General features: G+C 41.8%; 1 protein-coding gene across 1 annotated transcript in view; it reads left to right on the top strand.

Moving 5' to 3' along the window:
- Window positions 1–21029, top strand: part of LOC126355170 (probable NADH dehydrogenase [ubiquinone] flavoprotein 2, mitochondrial) — a 66515-nt gene extending 45486 nt beyond the window's left edge. The window contains exons 4-7 of the mRNA XM_050005381.1: window positions 8355–8542; window positions 9702–9909; window positions 13632–13708; window positions 20868–21029. Coding sequence (XP_049861338.1) covers window positions 8355–8542; window positions 9702–9909; window positions 13632–13708; window positions 20868–20961 — 567 coding nt within the window. The 3' untranslated portion in view covers window positions 20962–21029. The remainder of the gene's footprint in view (window positions 1–8354; window positions 8543–9701; window positions 9910–13631; window positions 13709–20867) is intronic.
- The last annotated feature ends 1395 nt before the right edge of the window (window positions 21030–22424 follow it).

Here is a 22424-nt window from a genome sequence, read left to right as displayed (position 1 = left end):
GTGTGTGTGTGTGTGTGTGTGTGTGTGTGTCTATGTCTTCAGGCTGGGCACTTACTTAACTTGAGATGACTGACTACTTTAATCCAACAATTTTCCACCTTTTGTCCTCCAAATTGGAGATCATAATGCACACCAGTTTGTATGGTAGGTGCCTTTTGATTGACCAGCTTTTTTTTCAAATCTTGATTTGTGTCCTCAATAGCAGTACTCCTGCCCACTTAAGTGCTACCCATGGCACCTTTTTGGCTATCAGCTATCTGTTCCTCCCAATCTTATGCATTTGCTGTCACTGCCCCATAGACTAACTACCACATTGGGTTTGTAGAAGAGCCTAATGGCAGTTATGTACCTCTGCTGTTGGTTTCACCCCCACTCATCAGATTGCATTGACAAGGTTGTGGGCATCCGTGCTGCTGGAACTGCTGTTACCCTTTCTACAGGCCCTTCTTCAATGCCAGCTAGTGCCATTGCAGAGCAAATGCATTGCATCAGCTATTCATGATCATCAAAGCATCTTGCAGTGCCTCAAGCAACATCCTTCTCAGCCCACCGTCCTCCCTTGTAAGTAGCTTCACACTAAGGTCACTAAGTAAACACAGTAAGAAGTAATGCTGGGGTGTTCAGTCTCATTCTTGGGAGCATGTACCTCTTCATTGCAGGTGTGGACCAAAGTCTTTTGAGTCAGCAACTGTTAGGGATGTCTTCCTTTAAGGTAGTAGTTGTACTGATGTGTCAGTTCTTACTGAACACCTTGCAGTCCACTTTGCGAAAATGTTAGTGTCATTTTCTTACCCGGATACATTTAAAATTCATAAATGACAAGTTGGAGGAGGAGGGGTTGCAAACTCACCATCAATAATGCCCATGTGAGAATAAGACACTTTTGTATGTGGTTAAGCTCCCACATGAAGAGTATTTTTGACGTTTTCCTGTCCCTCTTTTTTTTTTTAGGACGCACAACTACAATGGTCATTAGCGCCCTGACTAAGTTAGGAATGCACCACGAGGCACAAGGTTAAAGCAGCAACTGAAAGGGACAACACTATAAAAGACGTATTAACAGGCATAGGATTAAAAAACAGCATAATCAAACGTCCTTATACAGGTGTGTCAAGTTGATAAAACGAAGAACGCGAGCAGCAGCTCCTGGGTCATCCTCTAAAATGGCATCCAGAGTACATGGCAGTGTAGTAAAATCCGGACAGGACGTTAAAATGTGGTGGACAGTCAGCAATTGCCCACATGGACAGAACAGCGTCGGCGCAGCCGTCAGCAGATGGCGATGGCTGAACTGGCAGTGTCCAATTCGTATCCAGGCCAAACCGACTTCCTTCCGCCGAGAAGGATGTGAGGAGGACGTCCAAGCCGCGGGAAGAGGTTTCAAGGCCCGAAGCTTGTTGTCCGTAAGTGCTGCCCAATTGGCATGCCACAGCGATAAAATGCGCTGACAAATGACCCTGCTACAATCTGATGGACACAACAAGATGCTGTCCGAGGCTGGAGGACCGCAGCCTTGGCTGCGGCATCTGCAGCTTCGTTCCAAGGGACACTGACATGGCCAGGAACCCACATAAAGCTAACTGGAGACCCGTCGTCCACCAGCTGCTGAAGAGAGCGTTGGATCCGGTGCACGTAAGGGTGATCTGGATATGGATCACTGAGGCTCTTGATGATGCTCAGAGAATCGGAGCAGATGACATAAGCAGAATGCCGGTGGTGGCAGACGTAAGGAACAGCCTGGTAGAGGGCAAAGAGCTCAGCTGTAAAGACCGAACACTGTCTGATGTATGCTGTTGTATCATGCACACGTCTTGTTTTATCTTTATATTACGCAATAAAGTGTGTGTGCATTCCATTCATCTGCTTTCTCCATTTCACTACAAACATTCCAACCAGGAGCTCCTACATTGGTGAACCTGTAATAAACCGCAGCAGCTAGTACAACTTAATCAGTGTTCTTTACCTGACTGTTGTCCCATGATTGCTGCACAGACAACAGGTACAAGAAAGTGACGCTCGTGGTGCTTCGTATGTTTTTCACTACCCAAATCAGCCTTCAGTATGTGTGAAATGTGAAAGTGGTGTTCTGTCTGCAGTGTATGGCTGATGTCTGATGACCCAGCATACACACCACATACCATTGCCTTGTGGACTGATGCTCTTTCAGATGCCTGCAGCTAACACAGCTCCACTGCACTGCAACAATCTGCCACAGTAACAAGGGTGCTGTGATCACTGGACACAGCCGGCGCTATTTTTCATCCACAAAACAACTTGATGCCACCCACTTCCTGGGATCCATATGCCGGGCAGCCTTTATAGGCTCTCTGACAGTCTGACACAAGAGTTTGAAGCTGACCATGAATCCGAGTGACATAAGAGAAGTCTCCAGTATTGTGCACCAGGACCAGGACTATGCCACTGCAGCCACCGATTGTGACAGTGGCTTACTCCGATCTTACCTGTGGCAGTGTAATCTATGGTGACACTGTGCTCTCTCTCTCTGACATCCTTCTGGACATGTATTGATATAATGCCATTTCTTAATGTAGATCAAGATGATCTCTTATGTTCCCTTCATTGAGATGCTGTTTACTGTTATGTTTTCTTATTTGCTTTCTTGTAAAAATCAGCTTCCTTTGCTCAGTGCTGCATTGGCTCTTTTTTGTTTTCTGCGTGCACTATCCCATAACAGGATACTTTACAGCCCGGCCCCTCTGTCGAAGGTTCGAGTCCTGCCTTGGGCACGGGCGTGTCTGTTGTCTTAAGCGTAAGTTAGGTTAAGTGGTGTGTAAGCTTAGGGACCGTTGACCACAGTTTGGTCTCATAGGATCTTGCCACAACTTTGAACTTTTTGATACTCCACAAACCAGGACCACAATAGGGGTGCAAGTGTACACCAGTAATGTATAATGACTCGTGACCTCGTTATTGATTTTGGTGATGAGTTTAGAGCTTCCTCACATCAACTAGGCAATATTCTGCCAACTATTTCAGGTCTACACAGTAGCAACTCGTGAGATTTTACTGGTCCATCTGTCTGGCATGATCCAGTTGAATCCATTCATAATGTTAAGGCGAGACTATCTATCAAAGCTGTGCGAGATGATTCTTGGTTTGTCATCCGTGCTACACAGTCTAAGGGGGTTTCATCTACTGGCTCCTCTAGACCACACAACCCAGCACATCAACAACAAAAGTTTTGTAGAACATATATACAGCATTTTCATCCCACACTACTGCCATTTCAACAGCAGCACTGAGCAACATAGTTTGCAACCACTGACTACATCCTACAGAGTCATGGCATCTCCAATTACACTTCCCAGTTTGTCAACTTATTGAGCACCATAGGAGACCACACCTACATTATCCATGATGTCAGTTAGCACATCAGGCTAATGGCAAATTTGATGCTGCCAAAGAGGCATTGCACCACTGGCAGTGTGTTAATTATGATCAGTGATTTATGAGGATACACATGTCAATAGCTTTCGAGACATCTCTTTGAACCTATCACCTCATTGTTCATGTCAGATGTTATGCTGTGGGCACCACAGATACAAATGGTAATGATTTTGCATGAGAGAGAATTGATGGAATGCAAATTAGCCCTGGTTGGTAGATTTTTTGCAGTCGTGCAGCAATAGCAACATGAAATTACCAAACGATGGTGATCACCAGCACGTACCCAGCACGACATGCTGTCTGAAGTTGCTAACAACTAACGTGATTCATTCTGCATACTTGGGAGAGATTAGGCCCCACTGTGAGGCCACTGCCCTTTGGCCAGCTGCGCCCACCTCCCCCATGGTGAACAGTAACATTCCGCACACAGTTGCACTATCGTGACCATGGTGGTATTGATTCAACTCTTGTTTTGGTGACAGGGCATGCAACTGCTCCATGCAGTGCAACCACCCAAATGCAAGACATGATCCAGATAGCAGCATATGAAAATGATATCCATAGCTCCGATATGAGGGCCAAACTAATTTTGCCCCACCTCTAAACAAAAGTGGCCAACTCTTTGTGCTAGCACTCAAAAATCAATACTTTCTGACTGACATTGTCTCAGAAGCGAGCTTAATCCCCTGGAAGAAACCACCAATGAAGCTTAATACACCTTCCACCCAACTACACATGACAAATGATTGTCCAATCAAACTTTGTGGAACTGTCACATGCAACATAGACATTGGCCTACATGACAAATTTCCATGGCAGTCACCGCTGTTCAACAGCTGTATTTGGGTGCAGATTTCCTCTGTCACTTCCATATCTCTCCAGATTTTATGCAAGAAATCCACAGAGTGTCTGTACCTGGCACCACCAGTAGTTGGCCGCTTTATAGACAGCTGCCTTTGAGGACACTTGGCCGCAGAAATCTTTCCACGTGACCTACATGAGTGAGACAGCAACCCTCACAGCATCAGCAGTGGACAAACATGTACAGAATGCAATGCATGTTCCACCACAGACTCAGGTCAGTATGATAATTTTTTCTCTCAGTGACATCAAATTATCTGTGATTGCATAAAGGTTATCGACTGATGCCTCCTTAACCACAAAGCACCTAGGACAAAATACTTGCCTTTAAGAATGCAAAAAGAGCCTGATGGCACCACACCCACGACCCAGCCACCTCTACAGCCTAGCATTTCCCCATCACAGCTTGGTGTTTTCAAGAAAGATCGGCAATTGCAACACGGCTGCCCCCACTGGCCTCCACCCTACCTCAGCCAGTGTTACCTGTATTGAGATGGGGGTGAAGATCACATCACATTCTTTTGCTTCTCTCTCATCAAGAGACAGCCCAGCGATGCCCTGCATAGCAACCAGCTGTGGCACTGTTGGTCAAGTGTGCCTGCACGAAGATGTCAGTAGATCCAGCCTCTGGGGACTGCTTCTTCCAGTTCACTGCATTCCTGAAGAGGCAGGGTCTCCATGGGGACCTCACTGTTGATAATGCAAGTGCAAGATAATGAGACCCTTTTATGTGTTGTTAAGCTCCAGTGAGGAGAGTACCTGTGGTGTTTTACAGTATGCTATTTTATCGTGTACCTGCATTTTGTTGTATCTCCATATTAAGTAACAAGGTGTGTGTGAATTCCCTTCATCTGCTCTCTGTATTTCACTGTGAGCACTCCAACCTGGATGTATCCCACAAGCTGACATGGCTGTTCCCACATTTGCCAATTAGACTAACTGCAAGTGTAAACTAACATGATCTACTTCTTTGCCCACACCTCTTGGGGTGCTGGTCGCACTAATCTCGTTCATATTTACTGGACCTCGCTCTTGTCTGTATTGGAATATGGTTGCTGGGTTTATGGTTCAGCAGCACACACAGTTTGGATTGAGTTCATCGTGGAATCAGATTGTCCAGTGGCACTTTCTGGGCTAGGCCCTTAAGACATTTTCCTTGCTGAAGGAGATCTTTGCTCTTCCGTTCCAAATGTACCAGCCCTTGCTCACTTCTGCAATCATCAGATAATTTCCTAATCAACCAACATATCAAATTGTATTTTGCATACAAGGTGCATTGACTCCCAGACACCTACCCTCTGGTTAGATTGTAAGTTAAAATGTGCCTTGAGATCCTCTGCCAGGACCTCCACCTAACCTCATTAGAATGTGTACCCCATGTTTTCCTTGCGAATTTCTCCCCTCTTCCCCTTCCCTCCCTTAGTTAACACCTAGGCCAAGATTTAAGAGCAATCTATTTCAAGGTCCTAAGGTTTGTCCGTCCCATCACCTTTCAGCATCTATTCCACCAGGGTGTTACTGTCATTTACACTGATGGCTTTAAAAATATGTATAGGACAGGATATGCTCCTACATATCTTGTGGTCATCATATGTTGCCAGGAATGTGTAGTGTGTTTATGGTAGAGCTGATAGCCATTAACAGAGCCTTATGTTTTATTAAACAGACCTCCATCAACTGCATTTTTATATGTATTTATTCAGTTGAGCAGTCTCCAGGCTATTGGTTGATGTTCATCTTCTCACCCTTTGATATCCGCTATAGATGTCCCCTTTGACCGTAGTCTTACTGCCTGCTCAGTTTTTTCTAGGTCCCAAGTCATGTGAGTATCCCAGGGAATTAACTGGCTGGCTGTATGGTAAGAGAAGTGATTATTCATCCAACATTCTGTTTAATGATCTCAGATATTGATTTACAAATATACATTAGACCTTCCTCACTCGGAGATGGAACATCATCAGGTGAGGATGTCTCCTGCCACATGCTGGATCTGAGGGACCCTCGACCCTACTTCCTTTCTCTACTGTGTCAATCATCCCTTTTTTACTCCATTTTAATAGCGTTTATATGTGGTTAGCTCCATTTCTGTTGCACCCTATTTTCTGTTTCAGGATTAGTGCTCTGATGCATAGTGGGTGCTGTTCCCTTCTTTAACGCTTCGACTATAAATGGGTTGGATGGGTTGGAGGTAGGACAGCTGTGGGGAGAGAGGGCCCTTGTAGCATGCAGAGTCCTTGGGAACACTCTCCTAGCCCCACACACATACTGACCTGATTATTTCTTTTATCTTGTTTTACTATTGTAGTTCAAACTACTGTCCATTAGGTTTGCAGCCTTCTCACATTTACTGTTAAGAATCTCCTGGATGGAAGGCATTCTTTACTCTGTCCTTAATTGGATTGGCAGGGGTCAGATGTGGGTGGGGTTTCTCTCACTACCAATGAGCCCTAGAAGAGCCATTGTCCATGACCTGTGTAGCAGCCTGACCCAAAAATTTTTACTTCTATTTAAATTCTTTCTGATCTCTGGCATCAGTATTGCTTTCAGTGCCTGCATCTACCACTCCTACATACTTTCATGATCCAATCAAATTTATGGCATGTATAACATCCCTTTCCCTTCAAAATATGTAGACCATTTTCAGTCCCTTTTAGATATCAGTAATGTCTTATCTCAATAAGGAGCTTGAAACTTTCAGTACAGGTCAGGAGCATGTAGAGGAACTCTGGCTCGAGTTTAAAAGAATAGTTGACTGTGCATTGGGTAGCTATGTACCTAGTAGACCAGTTCATAATGGGAGGGAACCTCCGTTGTATTCAGTCACTGTAAACAAACTTCTAAAGAAACAGAGATTGCTGCATAATAGATGTAAAACAAAGCAAAGAGCTGTAGATAGAGATGCTGAATGTTACGCATTTGGCTGTCAAGAGAGCAATGTGTGATGCCTTCAATGACTACAGTATCAGAATATTGTCAAGACATTTCACAAAATCCCAAGAACTTATGGGTGTATTTTAAGGCTGTTATTGGCACCAAAGTTATTGCCGAGTCCCCAAGCGAACGAGCCAGGAACTGAAACTGAGATTAGCAAAGCAAAAGCTGAAATACTTCACTCCATTTCCAAATGTTCCTTTACAAAGGAAAACCCAGGAGGATTGCTCCATTTTAGTCCTCATACCACTGAAAAGATGAATGAAATAAGTATTAGTGTTAATGGTGTTGAGAAACAGTTGAAATCATTGTAAGTGAACAATGCTCCAGGTCCCGAAGGAGTCCTTGTCAGATTCTATACTGAATTTACATCTGAGTTAGCCCCTCTTGTAACTAAAATCTATTCTAGATCCCTTGAACAAAAAATCATGCCTAGTTCATGGAAAAAGGCACAGGTCATACCCATCTACAAGAAGGGTAGTAGAAGTAACCCACAAAACTATTGTCCAATATCATCGATTTGTTGCAGAATCTTAGAATATATTCTGAGCTCAAACATAATAAGGTATCTTGAATAGAATGACCACCTTAATGCCAACCACCATGGATTTTGAAAACATCGATCATATGAAACCCAATTTGCACTTTTCTCACATGCATACTGAAAACTTTGGATCTAGGCAACCAGGTAGATGCATTGTTTCTTGATTTGCAAAAAACATTTGACTCGGTACTGCATGTGTATTGTCAAAAGTATGATCATATGTGTAGCAAGAGAAATTTATGACCGGATTGAGGACTTTTTGGCAGAGAGAACACAGAATGCTTTCTTGAGTGGAGAGTGATTGTCCAATATAGAAGTGACTTTAGGTGTGCCCCCGGGAAGTGTGCTGGGACGCTTGCCGTTCCTGTTGTGTAGTAATGACCTTGCAGACAGTCTGAATAATAAAATAAGGCTTTTTGCATAGGATGCAGTTATCTATAATGAAGCACTTCCTAAGAGAAGCTGCATAAAAATTGTCAGATCATGATTTTAGCTTCACGATGGGATGTAGATGTAGATTTTTTTACCTCCTATCTGCCGTGTTTGTGTTACAAGCATATTAAAATATTTATCTTCCATATTCTTTTTCATGTTCTTTTTCTTTTCACAGAGGGCAGAAGCCATAATGGCAATTTATCCTGAGGGACATAAAAGAGCTGCTGTCATTCCCTTGCTCGACTTAGCACAACGACAACATGGATGGTTACCAATTTCAGCAATGCACCATGTTGCTGAACTTCTTGGCATGCCACGAATGCGCGTCTATGAAGTTGCAACGTTCTACACAATGTTTATGAGGTAGTGTTGAAGGACAAGAGGAATAAATTTGTTAATGAGTTGCATTCTTCTGACATGTCATGTTGCTACAGACTAGATATAATTATGTAAGTTGTTTCTGGATGCCAGTTCTGTACAGTAATTTTTGTTCACATTGATCACTAAACATCTGAAAGCATCCTCACAAGAAAAGTGAACTTCAATGGACACTAGTAAATAATTCTTGTGAAATGTGGACATATTGAACAAAGATTGTCATGATCACAGGAGTTCATTATGCATGAAATATGGCAAATTGTACTTTGCTTTGGATTCTAGTTTGAACAGTAGCCCCCTTTATAATTGTTTAGGTGCTTTTTTACATGTTTTAGGAGATTCGCAAAAGCATACCTTCACTAGTAGGACAACAATTGGTAATAAGGTGGTGATCATTTAAAATACTGAACATTGATAAGCTTTCTACTTTCTTGTATCTTGTCCGGCTATAGAATGCCACAATAATTTGTCTTTCAGCAGTACCTTCCTTCAGCTTTTGTTAGTGTCATTTTAATTCTGATTGTGGCAAAACTGATGACATGTATGCACTTCATTCCTTCTCCCAAGTTATTTTATTCTGCCACATAAAACCTTTTTGTCAGACTTCCATGAAAATATATTGTTCTGCAATCTTTTGCCTTATTTTAATCTGTAGGACTTCAATCTCCCATGATCATCCTATTTTTTTAATATTTGTCCTTTGACCCAAATTATTTTAAATGCTTTCATATTTAATTCTCTTTCTATTAAACAGAAGCTTTGCTTTTGTTCCTTACAGTTCTTGCAGCCACCAAATGGCCCCACTAGTGGTTTTACAAGGAGATTCCCAGCCGCTATGACCATCTCCGTCCATAGGAATCATTTTTAGGGAACTGAATTATTCTTTCCTTTTTTGCCATTAACACCTATTTCCTTATGTTTCATAGGTTGTTTTGTCTGAGAAAACACCTAAAAAACACCATGATAAATGCACGATAAATCCACATTGTGTTTTATTACATCTGCAAGGCTCATATGTATGCTAGACTGTTGTGTTCTACCTCCACTCTGTGTGCATAAACATTACATGTAAAAGCTTCAGAATATTTAGAGTGCTTACTTTTCCTGTGTCATTTGAGTACTAAAATGTGCTTTCTTTTTCCAGGCAGCCAACTGGCAAGTTCCATGTGCAAGTGTGCACAACAACACCTTGTTGGTTAAGAGGCTCTGATGATATTATGAACTGTATCAAAAGGAAATTAGGAGTAGGACCTGGGGAGATGACAAAAGATGGGATGTTCACGGTATCGGAAGTAGAGTGTTTGGGGGCTTGTGTGAATGCCCCCATGATACAGGTCAATGATGACTATTATGTAAGTACAATCAGGGTTCACATTTTTAATTATTTTACATGTATTTGTAACTGTCGATGTACAGTATGTCAAAGATAAGAGCAACCTGCCGTGTGACTTAATCGTTTCCCTCTAGCCCAGTCTTATGACAGGGTAATTGTAACAGCTTAATTTGTTGCTTGATACTGGTGTGAGTATCTTTTTGTCGTAGTGTGAGATATTCAAGCAAAGTATGGCTCTTTCTATGAATGACAGTGTACTTACACTTCTGTGTGTGTATAGTTGAAGTATCTCTGTGCTGGTTCATTTGAGAAGACTCATGAAATTTTTTGTGAACCGTTCCTGAACTCCAGTACCGAAAGAAGAAGTGTTCAGATGTTGATGAAATGGCAATCCAGTGCTGATCTATCTAATTATAAACTTACACATTATTTTTCAGTTGAAGTCTGGAAACAGTTGTAAATATTTTGCAAAAAATTAATTTTAACCTGAAAAAATCTGTCAGGAGGCTTTTGCAACAGACAGGTGTTTATCATATATAATGTCATTCTGTCCTTAAGTCCATATACCAGAAACCCTACCATGTTTTTTGTATGTTCAGGCATTCCATCACATCTTTATAAGATTTCAAAGTGGTGAAAAGATTGGCAACATGTTTTAAATGTTAATAAATGTAAAATTTTGCACTTCACAATGATAGCTTATGATTACAATATCAGTGAGTCACAGTGGAATCAGTCAATTCAAATAGCTCGGTGTTACAATCAGCGGGAATATGAAATGAAACAATCACATTAGGCTCAGTCAAAAGTCAAGCAGATGGTAAAATGTGGTTTGTTTGTAGAATAATAGAAAAATGCAGTTAGTTTACTAAAAGGCTTGCGTACAAAATGCTCACGCAACCACCTTAGACTAATAGTCAAGTGTGTCAGACCCATACCAAACAGGACTAACAGGTAATATTGAATGTATACAAAGAAGGGTGGAATGAATGATCACGGGTTTGTTTGACAAGGGATAGCATTGCTGAAAAAACAGAACTGACGGACGCTTGAAGATAGAAGTAAACTATCCTGTGAAAGCCTACTTAGAAAATTTCTAAAATCAACTTTGACTGATGAGTCTAGGAGTATGCTACAACCCCCTTCATATCCCTCTCATACAAATTGTGAAGATAAGATTAATTACAAAGCAGACAGAAGTGTTCAAGCAATCATTCGTTCAGTGTTCAACATGTGAATGCGATGGGAAAAAGCCCTAAAATTTGTACTGTGGGAAGTACTTTATGCCATGCATTTCACTGTAGTGTGCAGAGAATATATATCGACACTTCCAGCTAATAAAGAAAAGAAGGTTAATTACTGCAATTGGTTGCTTAAAAATATTGTTGATTGTAAACTTGATACTGTATTTTTTGAGTGGTGATGTTTGGTTTCGTTACCATGTGAATAGCTGATCTAATCAGTACTGGTCCACAAAAAAATTACATTGTGCATCAAATATCTCTTCAACATAAAAAAGTATGGTATGTGGTTTCTGGTAGTCGAATTACTACCCATTGTTCTTCGAAAGCACTGCCAGTATATCTGGTTATCTTCACCTTTTTGGAACTTTTGTTCTTCGCCTTTTTGGAACTTTTGTTCTTCACCTTTTTGGAACTTTTTGTTCTTCACCTTTTTGGAACTTTTTGTTCTTCACCTTTTTGGAACTTTTTGTTCTTCACCTTTTTGGAACTTTTTGTTCTTCACCTTTTTGGAACTTTTTGTTCTTCACCTTTTTGGAACTTTTTGTTCTTCACCTTTTTGGAACTTTTTGTTCTTCACCTTTTTGGAACTTTTTGTTCTTCACCTTTTTGGAACTTTTTGTTCTTCACCTTTTTGGAACTTTTTGTTCTTCACCTTTTTGGAACTTTTTGTTCTTCACCTTTTTGGAACTTTTTGTTCTTCACCTTTTTGGAACTTTTTGTTCTTCACCTTTTTGGAACTTTTTGTTCTTCACCTTTTTGGAACTTTTTGTTCTTCACCTTTTTGGAACTTTTTGTTCTTCACCTTTTTGGAACTTTTTGTTCTTCACCTTTTTGGAACTTTTTGTTCTTCACCTTTTTGGAACTTTTTGTTCTTCACCTTTTTGGAACTTTTTGTTCTTCACCTTTTTGGAACTTTTTGTTCTTCACCTTTTTGGAACTTTTTGTTCTTCACCTTTTTGGAACTTTTTGTTCTTCACCTTTTTGGAACTTTTTGTTCTTCACCTTTTTGGAACTTTTTGTTCTTCACCTTTTTGGAACTTTTTGTTCTTCACCTTTTTGGAACTTTTTGTTCTTCACCTTTTTGGAACTTTTTGTACTTCACCTTTTTGGAACTTTTTGTACTTCACCTTTTTGGAACTTTTTGTACTTCACCTTTTTGGAACTTTTTGTACTTCACCTTTTTGGAACTTTTTGTTCTTCACCTTTTTGGAACTTTTTGTTCTTCACCTTTTTGGAACTTTTTGTTCTTCACCTTTTTGGAACTTTTTGTTCTTCACCTTTTTGGAACTTTTTGTTCTTCACCTTTTTGGAACTTTTTGTTCTTCACCTTTTTGGAACTTTTTGTTCTTCACCTTTTTGGAACTTTTTGTTTGTGGCTGCCTCATTCACATAATGTACAAGGTAATGATTTTTCCGTAAGTGGGCATTAAAATAAAACTTGCATGAAATAGCCCTAAATCAGTTGGCCAATTGAAAGAAAACATACACCAGAGTATTGAAATAATTTATGTTTCACTTATGCACAAAGTGGTTTTGAATGTGATATAAAAATGCATCGAGATGTTGGGCAACCATCTTCAAAATAGGCTACAATTTTCAACATATTCAGATCCTCTCACACAGTCCTATTAGGAACTGCGTCCTATTCACATGCAGTGCCTGTTTGGGAACTGGAGACACCATATTTCCGTGAATGAGGATAGATGTGAAGTTCCAAGGTATGGCATATACTTCTGCTGAATGCAGCTACTGTGTTGTGGATGAGTGGAAAGGATTCTGTCAGAAGCCCATAAGATGGTACACATAGGACGGTGCCAGAGTGACCATTTGTTGGCTGTAAATTTTGTGGTATACATAACTTTGAAAGGAAAAGCAGCAAATTGTAAAGTGTAATTTATTGTATTCATAAGAAAGGCTTGTTGGGATTTAGTAGGGTACTGGTAAAATTATTGTTGGGTGCTATTGAGACCCTGCAGATAGGAGAAACTGGCATTCAGAGAGGTAATGTGTATGACAAGCAGATAATCAAATAGTCATGCAAGAGAGATGTGGTAGATGCAATGTGTTCTGTGGTTATTTCTTATTTGGGAAAGGGCAGGATGGCCTTCAAAAATATGTTTCACAGGAGAAAGCAGGAAGAAAATAATATTTTTGGCAAGTCCTGCATGATTGAATTTTCATACACCACCACCTTTCCGAATACCCAGTAACAGATTGAATAACATCTTTGACCTTGCACTTCCAATATCTCTGCAGTTCTAGGATCTAGTTGCAGTTACAAATGCTGAATTATTTGTCTTCTTCCTAATAGTTTCCCTCTTCCTTTTACTCCAAGAGGAAAATATTTTCATTCCATGAGCCTTAGAGCAGTCTTTATTTAGTACCCGTGTTGATCAGATCTTTAAGATTTTGGAGAATACACACATCTGTCAATCCTTTTTCATATCTGATAATTACTTGTACATATAACAGCTGTGCATTTTATTTATGTGTACAGGAGGACCTAACTGTGAAAGATACTGAAGAAATTTTGGATGACCTCAAGAATGGAAAGCAGCCTAAAGCTGGACCAAGGTATTTCCTCAGAAGCTACTGTCCCTCTCCCCCCTCTCCCTCCTCCCTTCTCTCTCTCTCTCTCTCTCTCTCTCTCTCTCTCTCTCTCTCTCTCTCTCTCTCTCCTTTTTACCTTTCTTGTGTTCTGTGCGTATCATTTCTGCCTGTACCCTGATTTTTCTTGAGTGTAGTTCTCTTACTGGATTCATTAAGGCCAGAACTGCATTTAGTAATATGGAATTTGCACAAGTTTTTTTTTTATTTTGTCTCTTCTTTGTTGACAGAGTAACTGTTTTTTATTGTTGGAAATCCAGAGATTCACAATTGTTTCTTAGTACATCTCATCAGCCCTTCTCTAGTTAATTTTCAGCTGTTCATCTTAGCTACAAACATAAAATTATTTGCCAGTGGAAACTGCAGGTAGAAGTATCAACAATATAAGGAAAACGTAGATTGCTATTCACTGTAAGTCATCTTTATGGTATGTAGCAATCTGTATTTTCCTTACATTGTCAATAACATTATTTGAGGTAACCAGTTAGCATAAAATATCTTATAAAAGGAAGAAAAAGGTAGTTACAAAAACTGAATTATCATCCATGATAAGTGTTTCAAATTTTTGAGGACAGGTATTCAATCATATTGATATAGCTTTTTGCCGAACACATATGATTATTTTTAGGCATAATGCTACATTTGAGAGCCGTGACTGTGGGATAATTTGTTAGCTGTCATTCATTTTTTTATGTTTAATGAAACGTAATAAAACATGTTTAGAACGTACATACATACATACATACATATAAATAAAACAGAAAGAAACTTCCACATGGGAAAATATATTAAAAACAAAGATTCCAAGACTTACCAAGCGGGAAAGCGCCGGCAGACAGGCACATGAACAAAACACACAAACACACACACAGAATTACGAGCCTTCGCGACCGGCAGCTGCTCCGTCAGGAAAGAGCGAAGGAGAGGGAAAAACGAAAGGATGTGGGTCTTAAGGGAGAGGGCAAGGAGTCATTCCAATCCCGGGAGCGGAAAGACCCCCCTTAGGGGAAAAAAGGACAGGTGTACACTCGCGCACACACACACACACATCCATCCGCACATACACAGACACAAGCAGACATATTCAAAGGCAAAGAGTAAGGGCAGAGATGTCAGTCGAGGCGGAAGTACAGAGGCAAAGAAGCCGCTGAAAGACAGGTGAGGCATGAGCGGCGGCAACTTGAAACTAGCGGAGGTTCAGGCCTGGCGGATATCGAGAAGAGAGGATATACTCAAGGGCGAGTTCCCATCTCCGGAGCTCGGACAGGCTGGTGTTGGTGGGAAGCATCCAGACAACTCGGACGGTGCAACACTGCGCCAAGATGCGCCGGCCGTGCATCGAGGCATGCCCAGCCACAGGGTGATCCTCATTACCAACAAACACTGTCTGCCTGTGGCCATTCATGCGAATGGACAGTTTGTTGCTGGTCATTCCCACATAGAAAGCATCACAGTGCAGGCAGGTCAGTTGGTAAATCACATGGGTGCTTTCACATGTGGCTCCCCCTTCGATCGTGCACACCTTCCGGGCTGCAGGACTGGAGTAGGTGGTGGTGGGAGGGTGCATAGTACAGGTTTCACACCGGGGGCGGTTGCAAGGGTAGGAGCCAGAGGGTAGGGGAGGTGGTTCGGGGACTTCACAGGGATGAACCAAGAGGTCACGAAGGTTAGGTGGACGGCGGAAAGACACTCTTGGTGGAGTGGGGAGGATTTCATGAAGGATGGATCTCATTTCGGGGCAGGATTTTAGGAAGTCGTATCCCTGCTGGAGAGCCACATTCAAGGTCTGATCCAGTCCCGGGAAGTATTCTGTTACAAGTGGCGCACTTTTGGGGTTCTTCTGTGAGAGGTTCTGGGTTTGAGGGGATGAGGAAGTGGCTCTGGTTATCTGCTTCTGTACCAGGTTGGGAGGGTAGTTGCGGGATGCGAAAGCTGTTTTCAGGTTGTTGGTGTAATGGTCGAGGGATTCAGGACTGGAGCAGATTCGTTTGCCACGAAGGCCTAGGCTGTAGGGAAGGGACCGTTTGATATGGAATGGGTGGCAGCTGTCATAATGGAGGTACTGTTGCTTGTTGGTGGGTTTGATGTGGATGGATGTGTGCAGCTGGCCATTGGACAGATGGAGGTCAGCGTCTAGGAAAGTGGCATGGGATTTGGAGTAGGACCAGGTGAATCTGATGGAACCAAAGGAGTTGAGGTTGGAGAGGAAATTCTGGACATCAGGAATGGGATTACCTCGGAAAACTTTGTATGCAGAGTTGTCTGAAAGCTGACGCAGTCCCTCAGCCACATACTCCCGACGATCAAGTACCACGGTCGTGGAACCCTTGTCAGCCGGAAGAATGATGATGGATCGGTCAGCTTTCAGATCACGGATAGCCTGGGATTCGGCTGTGGTGATGTTGGGAGTAGGATTAAGGTTTTTCAAGAAAGATTGAGAGGCAAGGCTGGAAGTGAGAAATTCCTGGAAGGTTTGGAGAGGGTGATTTTGAGGAAGAGGAGGTGGGTCCCGCTGTGATGGAGGACGGAACTGTTGCAGGCAAGCTTCAAGGAATCCTCAGAACCTTAGGCCCCCTACAAAACCTTTCACCTGACTCCATCAAACTCCTCACCCCACAGACACCTCGCACTCCTACCTTCTACCTTCTACCTACTTCCTAAAATTCACAAACCCAAACATCCTGGCCGCCCCATTGTAGCTGGTTACCAAGCCCCCACAGAACGTATCTCTGCCTACATAGATCAACACTTCAACCCATTACATGCAGTCTCCCATCCTTCATCAAAGACACCAACCACTTTCTCGAACGCCTGGAATCCATACCCAGTCTGTTACCCCCGGAAACCATCCTTGTAACCATTGATGCCACTTCCCTATACACAAATATCCCACATGTCCAGGGCCTCGCTGCAATGGAGCACTTCCTTTCACGCCGATCACCTGCCACCCTACCTAAAACCTCTTTCCTCGTCACCTTAGCCAGCTTCATCCTGACCCACAACTTCTTCACTTTTGAAGGCCAGACATACCAACAATTAAAGGGAACAGCCATGGGTACCAGGATGGCCCCCTCGTATGCCAACCTATTTATGGGTCGCTTAGAGGAAGCCTTCTTGGTTACCCAAGCCTGCCAACCCAAAGTTTGGTACAGATTTATTGATGACATCTTCATGACCTGGACTCACAGTGAAGAACAACTCCAGAATTTCCTCTCCAACCTCAACTCCTTTGGTTCCATCAGATTCACCTGGTCCTACTCCAAATCCCATGCCACTTTCCTAGACGCTGACCTCCATCTGTCCAATGGCCAGCTGCACACATCCGTCCACATCAAACCCACCAACAAGCAACAGTACCTCCATTATGACAGCTGCCACCCATTCCATATCAAACGGTCCCTTCCCTACAGCCTAGGCCTTCGTGGCAAACAAATCAGCTCCAGTCCTGAATCCCTCGACCATTACACCAACAACCTGAAAACAGCTTTCGCATCCCGCAACTACCCTCCCAACCTGGTACAGAAGCAGATAACCAGAGCCACTTCCTCATCCCCTCAAACCCAGAACCTCTCACAGAAGAACCCCAAAAGTGCGCCACTTGTAACAGAATACTTCCCGGGACTGGATCAGACCTTGAATGTGGCTCTCCAGCAGGGATACGACTTCCTAAAATCCTGCCCTGAAATGAGATCCATCCTTCATGAAATCCTCCCCACTCCACCAAGAGTGTCTTTCCGCCGTCCACCTAACCTTCGTGACCTCTTGGTTCATCCCTGTGAAGTCCCCGAACCACCTCCCCTACCCTCTGGCTCCTACCCTTGCAACCGCCCCCGGTGTGAAACCTGTCCTATGCACCCTCCCACCACCACCTACTCCAGTCCTGCAGCCCGGAAGGTGTGCACGATCGAAGGGGGAGCCACATGTGAAAGCACCCACGTGATTTACCAACTGACCTGCCTGCACTGTGATGCTTTCTATGTGGGAATGACCAGCAACAAACTGTCCATTCGCATGAATGGACACAGGCAGACAGTGTTTGTTGGTAATGAGGATCACCCTGTGGCTGGGCATGCCTCGATGCACGGCCGGCGCATCTTGGCGCAGTGTTGCACCGTCAGAGTTGTCTGGATGCTTCCCACCAACACCAGCCTGTCCGAGCTCCGGAGATGGGAACTTGCCCTTCAGTATATCCTCTCTTCTCGATATCCGCCAGGCCTCAACCTCCGCTAGTTTCGAGTTGCCGCCGCTCATGCCTCACCTGTCTTTCAGCGGCTTCTTTGCCTCTGTACTTCCGCCTCGACTGACATCTCTGCCCTTACTCTTTGCCTTTGAATATGTCTGCTTGTGTCTGTGTATGTGCGGATGGATGTGTGTGTGTGTGTGTGTGTGTGTGTGTGTGTGTGTGTGTGTGCGAGTGTACACCTGTCCTTTTTTTCCCCTAAGGGGGGTCTTTCCGCTCCCGGGATTGGAATGACTCCTTGCCCTCTCCCTTAAGACCCACATCCTTTCGTTTTTCCCTCTCCTTCCCTCTTTCCTGACGGAGCAGCTGCCGGTTGCGAAGGCTCGTAATTCTGTTTGTGTGTTTTGTTCATGTGCCTGTCTGCCGGCGCTTTCCCGCTTGGTAAGTCTTGGAATCTTTGTTTTTAATATACATACATACATACATACATACATAGAAATGTTGCTTAAAAATAAATTGTCTTAAACTAAATTAACCTAGAACTTTTTGTCCATTGTTCGTTACTGTAGGGGCTGGTGTGGCATATGGGGGCGGGGCTGTGAATGGCCAGAAATCAATGTCAGTGATGACTTCTGCTGGTTTATCTTGTTGGTTATGTATGACATCACAGCCTGTATAGGATGCAGATAGTTTTGCATTAGTTGTGTGTTGCAAAAATCATGTGAATGGCTTTTATATGACAGTTGATTGCTTATGATTTTATCACCTTGTAGCTTCACTTACATCAGTGGTGTAATGGCAGAGCTGTTGAGTAACATTACATTACTGCACTTTGTTTTTGTCACTGTTTTTCAACGCAGTTCACTGCACAAGTTGTTTCAACATGTATTATCATGCACTTAATACAAGATGGCGGACTTGTAGCATGGGACTCACAAGGGAACCTCCCCCTCGCACCCCCCTCAGATTTAGTTAGAAGTTGGCACAGTGGATAGGCCTTGAAAAACTGAACACAGATCAATCGAGAAAACAGGAAGAAGTTGTGTGGAACTATGAAAAAAAAGCAAAATATACAAACTGAGTAGTCCATGTGCAAGATAGGCAACATCAAGGATAGTGTGAGCTCAGGAGAGCCGTGGTCCTGTGGTTAGCGTGAGGAGCTGCGGAACGAGAGGTCCTAGGTTCAAGTCTTCCCTCGGATGAAAAGTTTACTTTCTTTATTTTCGTTACGATCTGTACGTTCGTTCATTGACGTCTCTGTTCACTGTAATAAGTTTAGTGTTTGTGTTTGGCGACCGCACCGCAAAACTGTGCGATTAGTAGACGAAAGGACATGCCTCTCCAATGGGAAACATTTGATCGCAAGGTCATAGGTCAACCAATTCCTCCACAGGAAAACACGTCTGATATTCTATATAACACTGGTGACGGCAAGTGCGTCACATGACAGGAATATGTTGTCGACACACCTAACTTGTTGTACACTTGGCGAATGGGTAGAAAGATTCTTCTACCTTGCCCGATTTAGGTTTTCTTGCGGATGTGATGATCACTCCCAAAAAAGTGATGAAAAGATAAGAGTTTGTCACATAAACTGTGCAACAGTTCCACAGTTTTCCCTGTGCTCTGTCAAAACATATGTTTTTAACGTTTTCAAATTTTTCCGTGTGTAGACTGTCAAATACTACATATGTCCAAGCAAATCTGAACATGTCCTGGAGTTATGGAGAGTGAAGTTGATTATGTGTGAGTGCCTGAACTTTGATAATTGTCTGAAAATAAAAAAATAAACTTTTCACTCGTGGTAAGACTTGAACCAAGGGCCTCTCATTCCGCAGCTGCTCACGCTAACAACGGGACCACGGCACTCCTGAGCTCACACTATCCTTGATGTTGCTTATCTTGCACATGGACTACTCAGTTTGTATATTTTGATTATTTTTTTCATAGTTCCACACAACTACTTCCTGTTTTCTCGATTGATCTGTGTTCAGTTTTTCAAGGCCTATCCACTGTTCCAACTTATAACTAAATCTGAGGGGGGTGCGATGGGGAGGTTTCCTTGTCAGTATCGGTTATCGAGATTTTGTATCAATATTCTTGGCACTGACAGATTTGTAGTTGTTCATTTACTTTGAAACATCTTGAATCTGTTGAGTTAGAACTGGCTTCAAACTGTTGAAGAATTTTGAGTGTTTGAATTCGGTTATCTCATTAAGAGTGCCATTTCCATGTTTTGTATTATGAATGAAAATTTCCATTTCTTCCATGACATCCACTCTTTTCTTTTTCCTATTTTGTGTAAAATTTAGAGTTTGTCTTGGACTTTCAAAGGGTGGCCTGTGTCTTTAATGTGAGTTACTACTGCTGATTCTTTACATTTGTTGAGTCTGTAGCAGTCTAAATGTTCTTTGACTTGAGTTCTGAAATTTCTGCCTGTTTGGCTTATATAATATTTATTGCTTTGCTGCAGGAAATTTTGTAAAAGCCTGTATCTGGTGGTTTCATGTTGTGAATAAGCTTCATACTTATGTGGTTGTTGGTACCGAAGCTGATTTTTACATCTGTGTGTTTGAATAGTCTTGCTAATTTGTCAGATACCATTCCAAGATATGGAATTTTTACATATTTGACTGCTGGGGCACTGTCAGTTGTGAGTGTAGTTTGATGTTGTTTGTTCAGTTTATTTTTTATCTGTTGTGTGATGGTATTAATTAGTGAAGGATCATATCCAGTGTTTATTGTGGTATATGTTATGTTCTAAATGCATTGTATTATATTTGATTGAACATAAAACAAATAAAAGTGACTGGTAGCAGAAATTACAAATAACATATTATAGTTACTGCAGGAGCAGATAATATATTTCTGTGTAAGCAAAGATTTTTGATTAATTGCACCTTTATTACTGTTTATCACACTATTCCAATTAATTTTATATTTCAGGAGTGGCCGTTATGCTGCAGAACCAGCAGGTGGCCTCACATCACTGAAGGGAGAACCTCCAGGCCCTGGTTTTAAAGTGCGCTCAGATCTCTGAACTGTGTTAAAGTAATGATTTAAATAAAAGTGTATGTAATTAATAAATATTTTATGTTGGTAACAATAGATGTCCTGCATTGGTAACATGTTTTATGTTTTACTTGCTGGTATTGTTATTTACACGGATCTTTAGGTGCTTTCCTGTTTATTATTATTTTAGTATTCACTTCAGGTATGTAAGTTCCGGGATGGACTCTCTCTCTCTCTCTCTCTCTCTCTCTCTATCTATCTATCTATCTATTCCTGTGACCACAAATGAAGCAAAAATTATGAAGGCAGTTGTGTGGAAGAATGGTTTCTTAGACGAGCAGATGGTCTTTTGTTCACATAAACAACATGACAGCATCTGGTCTTTCTTATCAGTCAGACATTTTCACATTGTATTTGACAATTGGCATTGTGATTATTTGCTGGCATGTATTCATCACTTGTTCTATTTTATAATGAAATTCTGTGAAATTGTTACTAACTTCTTGTCTGTTCTTCTATTTTCTGATCATCACTGCTTGCAAAAATTGAGCAATTTTATTTCCTTTACTCAGTATTGCAGATACAGTTTCTTTAGGGTTAAATAGGAGGAACACCCCTAAAGTGCCAGTGCAATCTGTTTTCAGGTTCGATATGGATTTAGCTAAGGTACAGGAGTTGTAATAATTTTCCATGTAAACAAGGTGGCCAACAGGCAGCTTATCCTCCAACAAATGCAGAATGACCTTCTCAGCATGAGATTTTCCACCCAAATTGTCACGCATCCCCACGTACAAAGTGCAGTATTTATGAAACCATCTGGGTTGTTCATCATGTTCATTTTAATTCCATGTTTCTGCCTTTTGTTTCGTTTATATGGTCCAAAAGACAACGTTTCCTTCCAAAGAAATTTGTCTGAAAATAGATCTCTTCCTGGGCAATACACTTGACATATTCTATTTTTAAAATAATTTGGTTGAGACCCTATTTTGTGTAATCAATCATCTTAATTTCTTTGTCATAGCTGTAGATTTTTAGCAAAATGTAATGAATGTAAGATCATATATCTGTCTTTTCTCATACTCGTCACTATTCTTCTATTTTGAAACAGAAGACCTAGTAGTAACCGGATAGATTTCAAATTACCTGTATGTAATGAAATACTCAGGAGACACGTATTTTGTCTATACTAACAGGTTTCCAGCTACAAATCCTAGACTTGTTCTTCATATTACTTCTAAGAAGTATATTCACAGTGCTGTATTCTGTGTTATCAACTAAACACTAAGTAATTAGTAGCCTAAAGAAATCCATTGGTGTATTGCTAGTAAGATGAATAAGTAATCATTCTTATTTTGTAAACATATTTTATGTAGTTAATCACGCCAAGTCTCACAGGATTTATTAACGTCAACAAGTGTGGTTTATTCATCAACACTCACATTCGGGAGGACGACGGTTCAATCCTGTCTCAGGCTATCCTGATTTAGGTTT

This window comes from Schistocerca gregaria, chromosome 3 (genome assembly GCF_023897955.1).
Source record: "Schistocerca gregaria isolate iqSchGreg1 chromosome 3, iqSchGreg1.2, whole genome shotgun sequence".
NCBI classification, from domain to species: domain Eukaryota; kingdom Metazoa; phylum Arthropoda; class Insecta; order Orthoptera; family Acrididae; genus Schistocerca; species Schistocerca gregaria.
The sequence above is the reverse complement of the archived record's forward strand: the minus strand, read 5'-3'. Positions and strand labels throughout refer to the sequence as shown.